The sequence below is a fragment of the Dermacentor andersoni genome, chromosome 6, assembly GCF_023375885.2.
Source record: "Dermacentor andersoni chromosome 6, qqDerAnde1_hic_scaffold, whole genome shotgun sequence".
NCBI lineage: Eukaryota > Metazoa > Arthropoda > Arachnida > Ixodida > Ixodidae > Dermacentor > Dermacentor andersoni.
The window spans coordinates 9671760-9684689 of NC_092819.1; the positions used below are offsets into that span (position 1 = coordinate 9671760).

At 48.1% G+C, this 12930-nt stretch overlaps 1 protein-coding gene across 4 annotated transcripts in view; it reads left to right on the top strand.

Moving 5' to 3' along the window:
* Nucleotides 1-12930, top strand: part of LOC126521667 (cyclin-D-binding Myb-like transcription factor 1) — a 93027-nt gene that overhangs the window by 50727 nt on the left and 29370 nt on the right. For all 4 annotated transcript variants that reach the window (XM_055065802.2, XM_050170392.2, XM_055065803.2 and 1 more), the window contains exons 11-12: nt 1305-1387; nt 1824-2015. In XM_055065802.2, the coding sequence (XP_054921777.1) occupies nt 1305-1387; nt 1824-2015 (275 nt within the window). The remainder of the gene's footprint in view (nt 1-1304; nt 1388-1823; nt 2016-12930) is intronic.

Consider the following 12930-nt stretch of genomic DNA (forward strand, 5'->3'; position numbering starts at 1 on the left):
TTTTGATAACTTTAACAGTGCCATAATGGCCCATATACAAAAGTTGCTTTAATATTGGTGATTTCATACTGATGTGCTGGCACAGGAGTTTCAGTACGAAAGTTAACAAAATTTTAATTTGGCCTTCATTCTCCCTTCGACCTCTTACCACGAAATTAACGAAAACAGTTTTAAAAGGACGCTTTGTCAGATGAACTGATTTAGTGTTTCTCTTTAGTGTCTCTTAAAGGGCCCCTCACTATGCTTGGGCATTGCAAACAGTCAATTGTGGTGTGTAGTATTAAACTGATGTACACTGCAAAACACAGCCATAAACTAAAATAATAGTTCGCACAGTCCTCTCTTTGAAAGAGCCACTCAGCCGATGAGCAAGGTGACACCAAGCGCATTTGCGTTTGTGCATCACATGCATGGTGCCCGCAGTGCACAGGTGGCCTGCAGCAGCGCGATAAGCTCGATGGATTCCCATGAAATGCAGAGTTAGCGGTGCTGCCTTAGGAAATGCATTGGCGCAACAAGAAAATACCAGAGATGAAAGAAAGCAGGCGGGGGTAGTGGGATCACTGGTCGAGACAAAGGGAGAGAGCATCCGTATGGCGGAGGGTAACCCACCATGCATGTCATTTAATTTGCTCCTATCTCGGCTTCTACTAAACCCATTTATCAAATTTTTACATTGGAATGCTCCCTGGAGGGCGCTTTGCAACTTCTAGTGTGTTAACAAGATTTCCAGTGAGGCCTGGTAAGAGGCACTTTAAGACAAACCTGAAGTCACCTTGGAAGTATGTTAATTTTGCTGAGCGGTCACCATAGCAAAAGTGCACTGAATGTGCAGTTCTGAGCAATTCAAGTGCAATAATTAGATCATGTGGTTGTAGGCACTTTCTGCGCCATTGGTGAGCGCTGGGTGATCGCAGGGAGGCCAAATGCAATCAGATAGCATCGCAAAGACTGTCGCATTCATCATATACCACAATGCATCAGCTCAACGTCCCCAGCACTCACCAGAGGCTCAAAAAGCACCAGCAGTAGTGTGTTCTGATTATGACGTTTCAATCAGTGAGCACTGTACAGTGCGCTCATCAAAAGTGCCCTAACTGGCCATCTTATGAGAGATTTGAATTTTAACAGAGTTTGGCATAAGAGGGGGTCCACTGTTTGTATCTTTACCTTGTACTTTTTTTAATTAACTGATTGACCAGTCTTAATAAGTTGAGAGAAACATTCATGATTTAGTTTTATAGGGCTATCTTTTCTTCCTTGTTTTTAGCATTTAATTACTTCCCCGCCTTTTCCCTTTCCAGTGTTCGGTCACCACAGTGGCTACGTGGAAAGTGGTGGAGCTTGAAGAGGACCGTTCCAAATGCTGGCAAACTAGCATTTCGAGGTGTGTGTCTGTGAAATTTTCGTTCATTCTCCTGTTCGTCTCACAGATGGCTGTAACTGGAACACAATGAAAATGCATGCAAAAATTACAGTAATGTGACAGGTAGGTCTCCTTAATGTAATAACTTGAGAGCGACACTTAGAAGTTATTCTGTATCTTGGCTTCCTTGTGCGAGGCAGATGACTGCCCTGTTTATTCTTGTTGTTTTGATCCTTGACAGCAGCTATATATTACTATGTCAAGAAATAAAACACTCAGTTGTTAGTGTGCCTACGTGCTTGTCTTGTGTCTCCTTTCTTCGTGTATTGTTTTATTCGGCGCCGTCTTTGCAATCAGATATTTGCAAGCACTAGTAGCAGCCTCTTGCTTGGACAGTTTTCTCTCTATATTTTGCATGCCTGATCGCCTTAGACCTCCGACTCTGTCTGCCCCACAGAGATCTGCAGTTACTTGTATGAAAACTATGGCCCAAGGATGGAGCTGAAAGATGAAGGGGCAACCAGTTCACGAGTGACACTCGATGGGGTCACACAGCAGCAGTCAAAAATTGTCGTCCCTGGCGCACCTCTCAGGATCCTCAAAGCTGCGCCTCCACCACACACTCCTGGGATTACTGCTCTTCCCATTGGCAAGTCTTCTTTTTAATGCGTTTGCCTTCTTGGGGTGTTTCATGCATTTTCCAGGGGCTGTGTATCCATATGTGTATTTATATTTATATCTAACCATTTTCTCATTTGCCTGGGTCACTAGGTAGTCTGTGGTCGAATGGGTAGCGCATTGGGGCTGCTGTGCTCAAACAGTGTTCAAAACCAACCATTGGACCAACTTGGGTCATTGTATATGTGGCAATGTGTACATACGTACCGCTCTTCAACATTTGCATGTTTGCAGATGACTGTATTATATACTGCATAGTTAGTACAATATTCTGTTCAATCCGATGTTAACCTCGTGCAGGGTTGCTGCGATAAATGGCTGATGACGCCTAATCTCCCCTATAGTAAGTTTAAAATTATCTTGTTTGCCCACCGCCCTAATCCCCTTCTATTCTGTTGCACAATTTCTAACATACCTATTGACTATGTGCCTTCCTTTAAATACCTTGGTGTCACCCTAACCTCAGACCTGTCCAGGCACGTGCACATAGCTAACATTATTTCATCTCCTGGATTCTTGAAACACCATTTGCGCCACACACCACAAGATGTAAAACTGCTTGCATACAAGACATTGGATAGATCAAAACTAGAATATGCATCCACAGTATAGGGCTCACACCCGTCATACCTCGCCAATGCACTAGAATCCAATCGTGCTGGCAGATTCATTCATTCGTCATACTCTTCCGAGATCAGCGTTTCATCACTAAAAGCCCTGTCTGGCCTATTTCTCCTTTCCTCTTGTCGCTTTGCTAGTTTGTTATTATTTTAAAAATTCTTTTATTCTGCTATCAACTGTGCACCCTACATTGCGCACCCTTGAAGCATATCACCGCACCGATCGCCCCCTTCAGGTTTCTCGTCCACCCGCTCAGATTTTGCATCCACGTGCCCTTAACACAACATTTGCTTAATTTTTTTTTTTCCGAGCAGCCACTGACTGGAACAACGTTCCTCACAATGCTGTCCTCACCTACACTGATTCGTTTGCCAATTCTGTTTGTGCTCATCTCAATTCCTAGTAGCACTTGCGCTTTATCCAGTCTGCAGTGTGCGTGTGTATGTGTTTATATGTTATATATTTTTGTAACCACAATTCCTTTATTTTCTTGTTTGTTTCGTGTATGTGCTTATGTATGCTTACCCCTTATGGGGGGACCTTGCTTTCAAAATCAACTTCCTTATTTCTGCATGGATTTTGATGAAAATTGGCAGAAATATCAGAGTGATACCTTGGGAAAATTTTATTAAGCAGAATTTTTTACCTTTGCATTTTCTGGAGGGCCCGGGGAGCTTAAAAGATGCAGTGGAAGGCTCATTGAGTATTGACTGCATAGCTAAATGCATGCTGAAGGTCATGACAGTCCTGTTTTTTTTTTTTTTTTTTTTCTGCGACATGGATTGTCATTCTTTATGTTACCTTTGGAGTGAACAAATCTATAAGAAGTCAAGATAAAAAAGCGAGAATGTCACGACCTGCACTGTAGCCTTGGGGACATGACAAAAAAAAGCAGAGTTAAAATGCACCAAACAGCAACAAAGAAATTGGCTCCAAAAGCTGAGGGCGCGATCGGAGATATCTTGTTCGATACGCGTTCTGTTCGGTTGCTGCAACGTCACAATGTGGCAGTATGCAAAATTTGTGACAACAGGGCGGAGAGAGCAGCCAATCAGGAAGCGGTGACCTCCCAGGAAGTTTACTTTCGTCGTTTGTCGTCTGCTTGCAGACAGTTGTGGGGTTCTCACACACGTACTCTTGGGACAAAGGAACGACAACACAGTAGTGCAAACAATCACAAGGGCATTTATTGCACCTTTCATGGATCAATGCCTGCGAGCCGAGTTTCTATCCACAAAACATGCCGATTGGCGCGCGACAAATTTAGAAGTCCGACTCACCGCGACCGGATAACGAGTGAATATGTTCGCCCCATGCTGGATCCCAACGCCTGGTCGTTCGCGCGTACGGTCACGCCAACGGTGGCCACGCGAGACGGTCTCGCAGAAGCATGGATCGGCGCACGCGCGGGACGTCCACCGCGCTCGCCGGCCCGCCGCCAAAGACCCAGCGTGTTCTTCCCTGCGCCCACAAGTAACCCTGCCGTGAGGCGCCGTTAGCAGCGCAACACTCGCGCCATCTCTCGTACTGCGCCTCAACCAGACCGACTGCCGCGGGCGTCACGCAGTCCACGCGGCGAAGCGGGATTGCAGGAGATGGGAGCTATGCGGGAAAACAACATATCAGGGGACGCGTGAGAGTCTCACGTCCCCACACAGTATACTACAAAACGAAATGTTTCTCTTCCAAATGAATGAAATCTTTATCTAAAAAAATGTATTTTTCTTCTCAAGCCCAAACACGTTTTCAAATAGTAGTACGTGTGATTACTGCAATTTATAACTATTAGTTTCTTTGCGTCGTCCCTAGGTGGTGTCGCGCACAGCGAGCAGAAGAAAGAAAAAGAAACGACGGGAAGAGTGGTGCACTTTTCAAGAGGCAGCGACAATATTCCAGTGGCTCGCTGGCATCGATGATGGGGTTGATTTCGCCGTACAACCAACGAATTATTTGTTTCGAGAAACGAAAACTACGGCGGAATTCACTTTCTGCCATTTCTTCAAACGTGTTTCGCACCACCACCCACCCACCTCCTTCCTCTAGAAACGCCAGCGCAACAACCTAAGTTCCCAACGGAAGCGCCATTTTCTCGAAATAAACTATGGATTGGATCCAAACGTGCCATGCTGCAGTCACCAGTTGGATCCAGTCCAATCCACCAGACGCGCCATGCGAAGCTGTATGATCGCTCCAAACTTCCCAGCTCCCGTTGGGTTCGGCGCCTAGCAGACGAAATGTTTGGTGGGAGGATGATTGACAGGAGCGTGCCGTCATTTTGACGTCACCAAAAACGTGGCCGCGCCCCACGGCTGGCGACGTCGGCGCAGAGTAGGCGAATCGCGTGTGCCGGTAACCAAACGAACGCGCCGAACAACCATCTCCGATCGCGCCCCAGAAAGGTAAAAAACCAGTTTTGAGAAACCGGCTCTCAAAGTTTCACCTTCTCTTCAGTTCTCTAAAAGGCACCGAATTTGTAGTCTTTGATATGTTTCGTGATCTGGGGCATCTTGGACAAGAGGCCTCTGGTTGGGTGCACCTTTGCTCCTCACTTTATGTTTAAGGTATTTTTTACTGTTGCTCTACAAAGAGCATGGTGCCTGTGCTTCAAACTGCCTCATTGATAGCAGTCTTCAGTGCAATCAGCGAAGCTTTTTTTTTTTTTTGTAGAATAGACCACATTACTGAATGAAGGCTCACAGCAACCTTCCGAGTTGTCTTCCCTTGACAATGGCTGTTGAGCTTAGGATCAGAGACCCACTGATAGATAGGTAGCAGAGCAGCTGCTAGGTGCTTTCCAACTTGTAGTTTTGTGTGATGCCTCACTTCTGCAGCCAGGTGTCTGTACAAGACCGAGGGGCCTAGTCAACAGAGCTCATCATGAGTTTCTCTTTATGAAGGGGTGGTATGATAGATATTGTTACAGGATATCCTGGCAAACATGACAACAGTAGGCGCGCGATGTCCTTAGTCGCGGCTCCAAGGTGCCAATGCGCAAAATTCCTATAGCCGCTGGTATGAGGAGTCAGCGGTCGATGTGTTTATTCGGGCATTCCGAGATGTAGATGCACGACATGCCTAGACGCGGGTCCGAGGAGTCGACGCTTGAGGTGCTTAGTCGCACAGTCCGATGCGCTATGCACGAGATGCCCAGCCGTGGGCTCGACGAGTCGACGCTCGATGGCTTATTCGCGCAGTCGGATGTGCTGTGCGTGAAATGCCTAGCCGCAGACTCGAGGAGTCAACGCTCCATGTTCTTGGTCACGCAGTCCAATGTGCTATAAACGAAATGCCAAGCCACGGGCTCGGGGAAACGACGCTCGATGTGCCTAGTCGCGCAGTCCGAGGTGCCGATGCACGAAATGCCTAGGTGCGGGTCCGGAGAGTAGACGCTTGATGTGGCAGTCCGATGTGCAGATGTGCAAAATGCCTGGATGCTGGTATGAGGAGCCAACGTTCGATGTGCTTATTCGCACAGTCCGAGGTGCCGATGCGCGAAATGCCTATAGGTGCGAGTCCGAGGAGTTGACGCTCGATGTGCTTAGTCGCATAGTCCGATATGCCGATGCACTAAATGCCTTGCCGTGGGCTTGAGGAGTCAACGCTCGATGTGCTTGGTCCTGGAGTCCGAGCTGCCTCGTGAAATCCCTAGGTGCGGGTCTGAGCAGTCGACGCCGGATGTGCCTAGTCGTGTACTCTGATGTGCCGATGCACAAAATGCCTAGCCGTGGGCTCAAGGAGTCGACGCTCGATGTGCTTGGTCGCTCAGTCCGATGCGCAAAATGTCTAGGTGCGGATCCGAGGAGTCAACGCTCGATGTGCTTAGTCGCGCAGTCCGATGTGCCGATGCACGAAATGCCTAGGTGCAGGTACAAGGAGTCGACATTCTATGTGCTTAGTCGTGTAGTCCGATGCGCCGATCCATGAAATGCCTAGCCGCGGGCTCGAGGAGTCGACACTCGATGTGCTTGGTCACGAAGACCAAGGTGCCACTGCGCGAAATGCCTAGGTGCTGGTCCGAGGAGTCGACGCTTGGTCGCGGACTCCGATGTGCCAATGCGCGAAATGCCTGGATGCTGGTATGAGGAGTCAAACGCTCGATGTGCTTATTCGCACAGTCCGAGGTGCCGATGCGCGAAATGCCTAGCCGTGGGCTCGAGGAGTCGACGCTGGATGTGCTTGGCCACGCAGTCCGAAGTACTGATGCACGAAATGCCTAGGTGCGGGTCCGAGCAGTCGACGCTCAATATGCTTAGTCGCGTAGTCGGATGTGCCGATGCACGAAATGTCTAGCCATGGGCTCGAGGAGTCGACGCTTTATGTGCATGGTCGCGGAGTCCGAGCTGCCAATGCGCGAGATGTCTAGGTGTGGGTCCGAGGACTCAACGCTCTATGCGCCTAGTCGCGCAGTCCGATGCACCAATGCACGAAATGACTAGTCATGTGCTCGAGGAGTCGACGCTCGATGTTCTTAGCGCGCTGTCCATGGTGCTGATGCGCAATATGCCCAGGTGCGGGTCCGAGGAGTCGACGCTCGATGTGCTTAGTCGCGCAGTCCAATGTGCCGATGCACAAAATGCCTAGCCATGGGCTCGAGGAGTCGACGCTCGATGTGCTTGGTCACGGAGTCCAAGCTACCAATGTGCGAAATGCTTAGGTGTGGGTCCGAGCAGTCGATGCTCGATATGCTTAGTCGCGCAGTCTGATGCGCCGATGCACGAAATTCTTAGCTGTGGGCTCGAGGAGTCGACGCTCGATGTGCTCAATCGCGCAGTTTTGTGTGCCGATGCGCAAAATACCTAAGTGCAGGTCCGAGGAGTCGACGCTCGATGTGCTTAGTTGCGCAGTCTGATGTGCTGATGCACAAAATACCTAGCCGTGGGCTCGAGGAGTCGATGCTCGATGTGCCTAGTCGCGCAGTCCGAGGTGCCGATGTGCGAATGCCTAGGTGCGGATCCAAGGAGTCGATGCTTGATGCGGCAGTCCGATGTGCCGATGTGCGAAATGCCTGGATGCTGGTATGAGGAGTCAACGCTCGATGGGCTTATTCGCGCAGTCCGAGATGCCAATGTACAAAATGCCTAGCCGTGGGTTCAAGGATCCGACGCTCGGTGTGCTTGGTCGCGCAGTCTGATGCGCTGATGCATGAAATGCCTAGCCGTGAGCTCGAAAAGTCGATGCTCGATGTACTTGGCACGCAGTGCGATGCGTGAAATGCCTATCCACTGGCTCAAGGAGTCGACGCTTGATGTGCTAAGTTGCACAGTCCAATGCGCCGATGCACGAAATGCTTAGCCGTGGGCTTGAGGAGTCGACGCTCGATGTGCTTAGTCCGAAGTGCCGATGCAAGAGATGCCTAGCCGCGGATCCGAGGAACCGACACTCGATGTGCTTAGTTGCACAGTCCGAGGTGCAATGCGCGAAATGCCTAGCCGTGGGCTCAAGTAGTCAAAGCTCAATGTGTTTGGTCCCGCAGTCCAAGGTGCCGATGCGCGAAATGAAAATGCCTAGGTGCGGGTCCGAGGAGTCGACGCTCGATGTGCCTGATCACGCACTCTGAGGTGCCGCTGCGCAAAATGCCTAGGTACTATTCCGACGAGTCGACGCTTGATGTGCTTGGTGCGCAGTCCGATGTGCCGATGCGCAAAATGCCTAGATGCTGATATGAGGAGTCAGCGCTCTATGTGCTTATTCGCACAGTCCGAGGTGCCTATGTGCGAAATGACTAGCCGCGGGCTCGAGGAGTCGACGCTCAGTATACTTAGTCACGCAGTCCAAGGTGCCGATGCAAGAAATGCCTAGATGCAGGTCCGAGGTGTCGATGCTCCATGTGGTTAGTTGCACAGTCGTATAGAGGCGCCAATGCACGAAATGCTTAGGTGCGAGTCCAAGAAACCTGTGTGCAATGTGCATAAAGACAGGATGAAGGAGTCTGCGCGCCACTGGTGTAACGAGAGATTTATTTGGGGGAGGGCCTCTGCCGAATGTATGTATGCTCAAAACGACAGTATTTGATATATAGTTTGCATGCATTTTGTATAATGTACATTATGTTATTTTCATTTTCTGTGCTGTACCACACCCCTGTAACGACCTCCAGGCCAACAGTATGACTAAATAAAAATAAATAAAATAAAAATATATGTGTGTGTGAAGGCTGTACACCTCAAAAAGACAAACTTCTAGCACTTCCCAGACAAGAATGCTTTAATGAAGATGCGCGTTTTTGTGTTGCCGAAATAACGCTTTGCTTAACTTCTGACAAAAGGTTTTCATTGGTAAGGCATGCTGCCACTTCGCAATAAATTATGCATCATCCTTATGCTATTTTTAAATATGACGATACTACTAAGAAAAACTAAATTTTTTTTTACAAATTGATGCATTTATATTGATGCATTTACATAATGTATGTCCATGACCTATCTGGACATGACTTGGAAAAACGAACAGCGCTATAAATGGGGCCAAACAAAAAAAAGATGGCGCACTATCGTGTGTCTTCTTGCTTGCAGACCAGACTTGTTGCTGCCTAGGTAATAGTGGAGATTACCGTTGTTTTCCAGCCAGATCTTCTAGTGAGGCTACGTATGGAAGAGGGAGGCCACTATATTGCAAGTCACCTATTACTCAATTGCACTTTCAGCATTGTGGGCATGCTATATTACTCTAGATTTAAAAATACAGGAACGAAGCTCTGTGCTAGAACTTCGATAGTATCATATCATGCAAGTTTCACTCACTTTCAGTGACCTGCTGCCTGACTTGTTTGCCAAGATGTTTGGAAGTAAGTTGCGATCATGGTATTATAGTGACCACGCGATGCCTATTGTTAGTTTATTTGATCACACTCGAGAATTGATGAGGCAGACAGTCCGAAGCAGGGCTGCTTCCTGTTTAGAAACCTTTGTGGAAATTACGGAATCTGTAGGTCACTGTAAAATAAGGGCCACTAGCTTCAGGATATTTGAAAGTGTTGTGTCTCCTGACACCCGTCTGTTCTGAAGATTGCCGAGACATTTAGTTAGGATGGGCTCTCCACAGCAAGCAGCACGTGATATGACGGGCTAGTGAGCCACAGCTAGACGACTGGCCACAGCCTTCTGGCGTTCAGCAATCGGGCAGTGACGAGACGCGCTTTACACCAACTTCGTTCTGTACTCCCTTTTATGCACATCCCCCTCCCACTCCTCATATCCATCACCCCACTCCTTTTCTTAAAATTCTTTTCCAGTGTCACTGTCGCACTCTTAAACATTCACCGGGTTGTTGCACGGCGTGGCGGCCCCTAACATTCCTATATTTCTATTTCTGTGGGGACCTTGAGGCCATTCACCTACCTGCCCTCCCACCTGTTTGTTGTGGCGATTTGTTAGCTTACCTGGCCCAGCACCCTCGTCCTTGTGGTGCACAAATTAGCGTTCTGTAGGTCTTTCTTGCCCCGTTTTTTGCCCTGTTTTCATTCTTAACTGCATGTACAAGCTAGCCTAACAGCAAACTCTTCTCAAGTTTATTAACATAATGAAAGTCCTAGACAACCAAGGTTCCTAGACAAGCAAGTCGCAATATTTTCAGTATGCTTTTCTTCCTGCAGCATGGTTAAAGATTCAGTCTAGTACCAGAAATGAGAAGCTCTTCGACGACACAAAAGCCTGGTGGAAGCAACAATGCCTCCAAGCTTTATGCATGCCCTCGTCCTACCTCTATCTGTGTGTGCAATTTTTAGCGCTGATCCCCCCTCAGCAGTTATGCTTAATAAGATCCGGAATGAAGTAAAAGCGCGCCAGGAGTGGGGCCGCAATGTTGTGTGCATAGGAGAGGGGATCGGCCCCATGACGACACCCCCCTCCCCCTTGAATATGAAAGCCTTGCTTTCACATTTAAGCTTTCCCTTTCATCCATGTCACTCTTTTGGAGCCCACCTCCTGGAACTTTCTGTTCCGTGGGAAAGGGGGGAGGCAGTTTTGACCACCGCACCCTGGCTACGCCAGTGCCGCATGCGATGTGCTTGATCACTGAGACAGAGACGCCTATGTGCAAAATGCTTAGCCTTGGGTCCAAGGATTGCTTGCGCGATGTGCTTGGTCACTAATTCCAAAACACTGATACCGAAAGGCCTAGCCCCATGTCCGAGGATTACATGTCTGAAGCTTGATCATGAAACCCACGTCGCCAATGCTCGGAATGCTTAGCCATGGGTTTGAGACTACCACAAATGAAGGGGTCGGCCACACTACTGTGACGTCCATGTAGCGCCCATTTTGACATTTGTTGAGATTACAGCGACTGCATAGAATAAAGAACCAGCTGAGAATGTCCAAGGCTCGCAAGGCACAAAGACCGTGAGGAGCCAAGCAGACAATGCCACTACGGAGCAAGCGTCAGACCAATGGCGAACCGCACTGGAGTCATGTGGCGGGGGTCACCAGTCGGAGACACCAGAATGAGCTTCAGTTATTGGTTTTTAAGTGCTTGTTCCTATGTGGAGATAGCTGAAGCACAATATTTGAGGAGAAATGTGCTTTCCGACGAGACCAAGATGGCGGTGCTCGTTTTTCACCATTCTTGAGATGGTGGGGCTTAAAAAATGCTATTCTTTCATGATTTCGATGAGATTTTTTGCCACCTTGGCTAATACATAAATTTTTTAGAGCACTTGTTATGTGGTTTTCAGTGATGATATTTTGTAATCAGACAGAACAAGAGTTATAGGAACTGAAAATATGATTTTCAAGCAATTGACTTTTTGGCCATTTTTTATGATGCAAAAGCCACATCCCCCCTTATTTAATGCCCCTCTCCCCTAATAAGCACTGCCGTAATACTCTTTAATGCAATAGAATGAAATTAAACCTTCACGCCAACAGGGGTCACTGTCACACATGACTGGGTAGGTAGTGCTGTTCAAAGAAACTCTTTGGCACCGACTTGGAGCACTGGGTATGTGTCACTCAGTCTGTGCTGGTCTTCAGTGAACCTCTTTGATGCCAACTTGAGTCACTGGGTACATGTGCCAGTGGTCTGTGCTGCTCTACAATGGACGTCTGTGGCGCGTTAGCTTGGGTAACTAGGTATGTTTCATTGGGAATCTGCCGCTCTACAGCGACGATTCCGCTCTCCGATGTTGAGCAGAATCGAACACACATCAGAAAGGTTCCCCAAAAACAGCAACCCAATGCGTTAGCAGGCTGCTCAACAAATGCTCTAGGTAAGTGCGGCTTTTCAATGAATGCCTTTTATGCCAACGCTTTAGCGAGCTGCGCCATAAATGCACTTGGTGTGTGCCGCTCTTCAATGAACCTCTCACCAACTTGAGTCACTGAGTACATGCCACTGAGTGCAGCAAGCAAGGGAACAATTCTCGGCATTCGCAGGCACTGGTGTGCCACGTTTCTCGTTTTGGAGGCCACATGCGAGCTTCTTGGCACTGTCACCAGATGCCGCTGCATGACCAAAAAGAAGCGTAAGGGAAGAGCCTGGTGGCCACGTGACATGTTTCTCAGCGTTCGCACACACCGGTGTGCATGCATTTTGGAGGCCACGTGCAGGCTTTGTGGCAGCTCCAGTGAATGGCACCGAGTGTTCTTAGGGAAGCACAAAAGAGGAGTCCCGCTGCAGTACACGCCTCATACATAACTCGCTTTGACAGTGGCAATATGTTGTGTCGCTATGTTGATTCAATGCTAATGCATTACCATCGACAGTCATTGTGAGATTCGCTCTGCCTCAACTTTTTACTTTGTGTTACACTATGCACTTTACTTGAATCCATGACCAAACAAACAACCACCTGTGTTTGTGTTCATTTCACACTAGCAGTTAAAGGACTGCTGACAAAATATTTCTAAGTCGAGATAACTTGCGAGTTCGATTTCTGTGGACACACACGCACCATCTACAAAATATCAACAACAAATGTAGCTTAGAACATCTTTAAAATCAGTTGTGAAGTATGTGTGCGCAGAAAGCCACAAAGCACAGCACATCGCACCATTGACATCAACAAAGTTGGTTTGTAAACATGCCAGAGCCTAACAACAACAGCGCTACATCACGAGCTTGTGTTGGCTACCATGCTCCTTGTATATACTCTTGGTCGTCCCATGACCTACTTAATCATTGCACTCCCAGTCTTCCTCGGTTATTAGTCATAGTGGGATGTGTTGCTGCAGCTGTTTTTGTTGTGCCCATTGAGATTTCCTGCACTATCTGCATTGATTGTGCTGCACTGACCACACACTAAACGCGAGTATAGCACAATTTCAGGT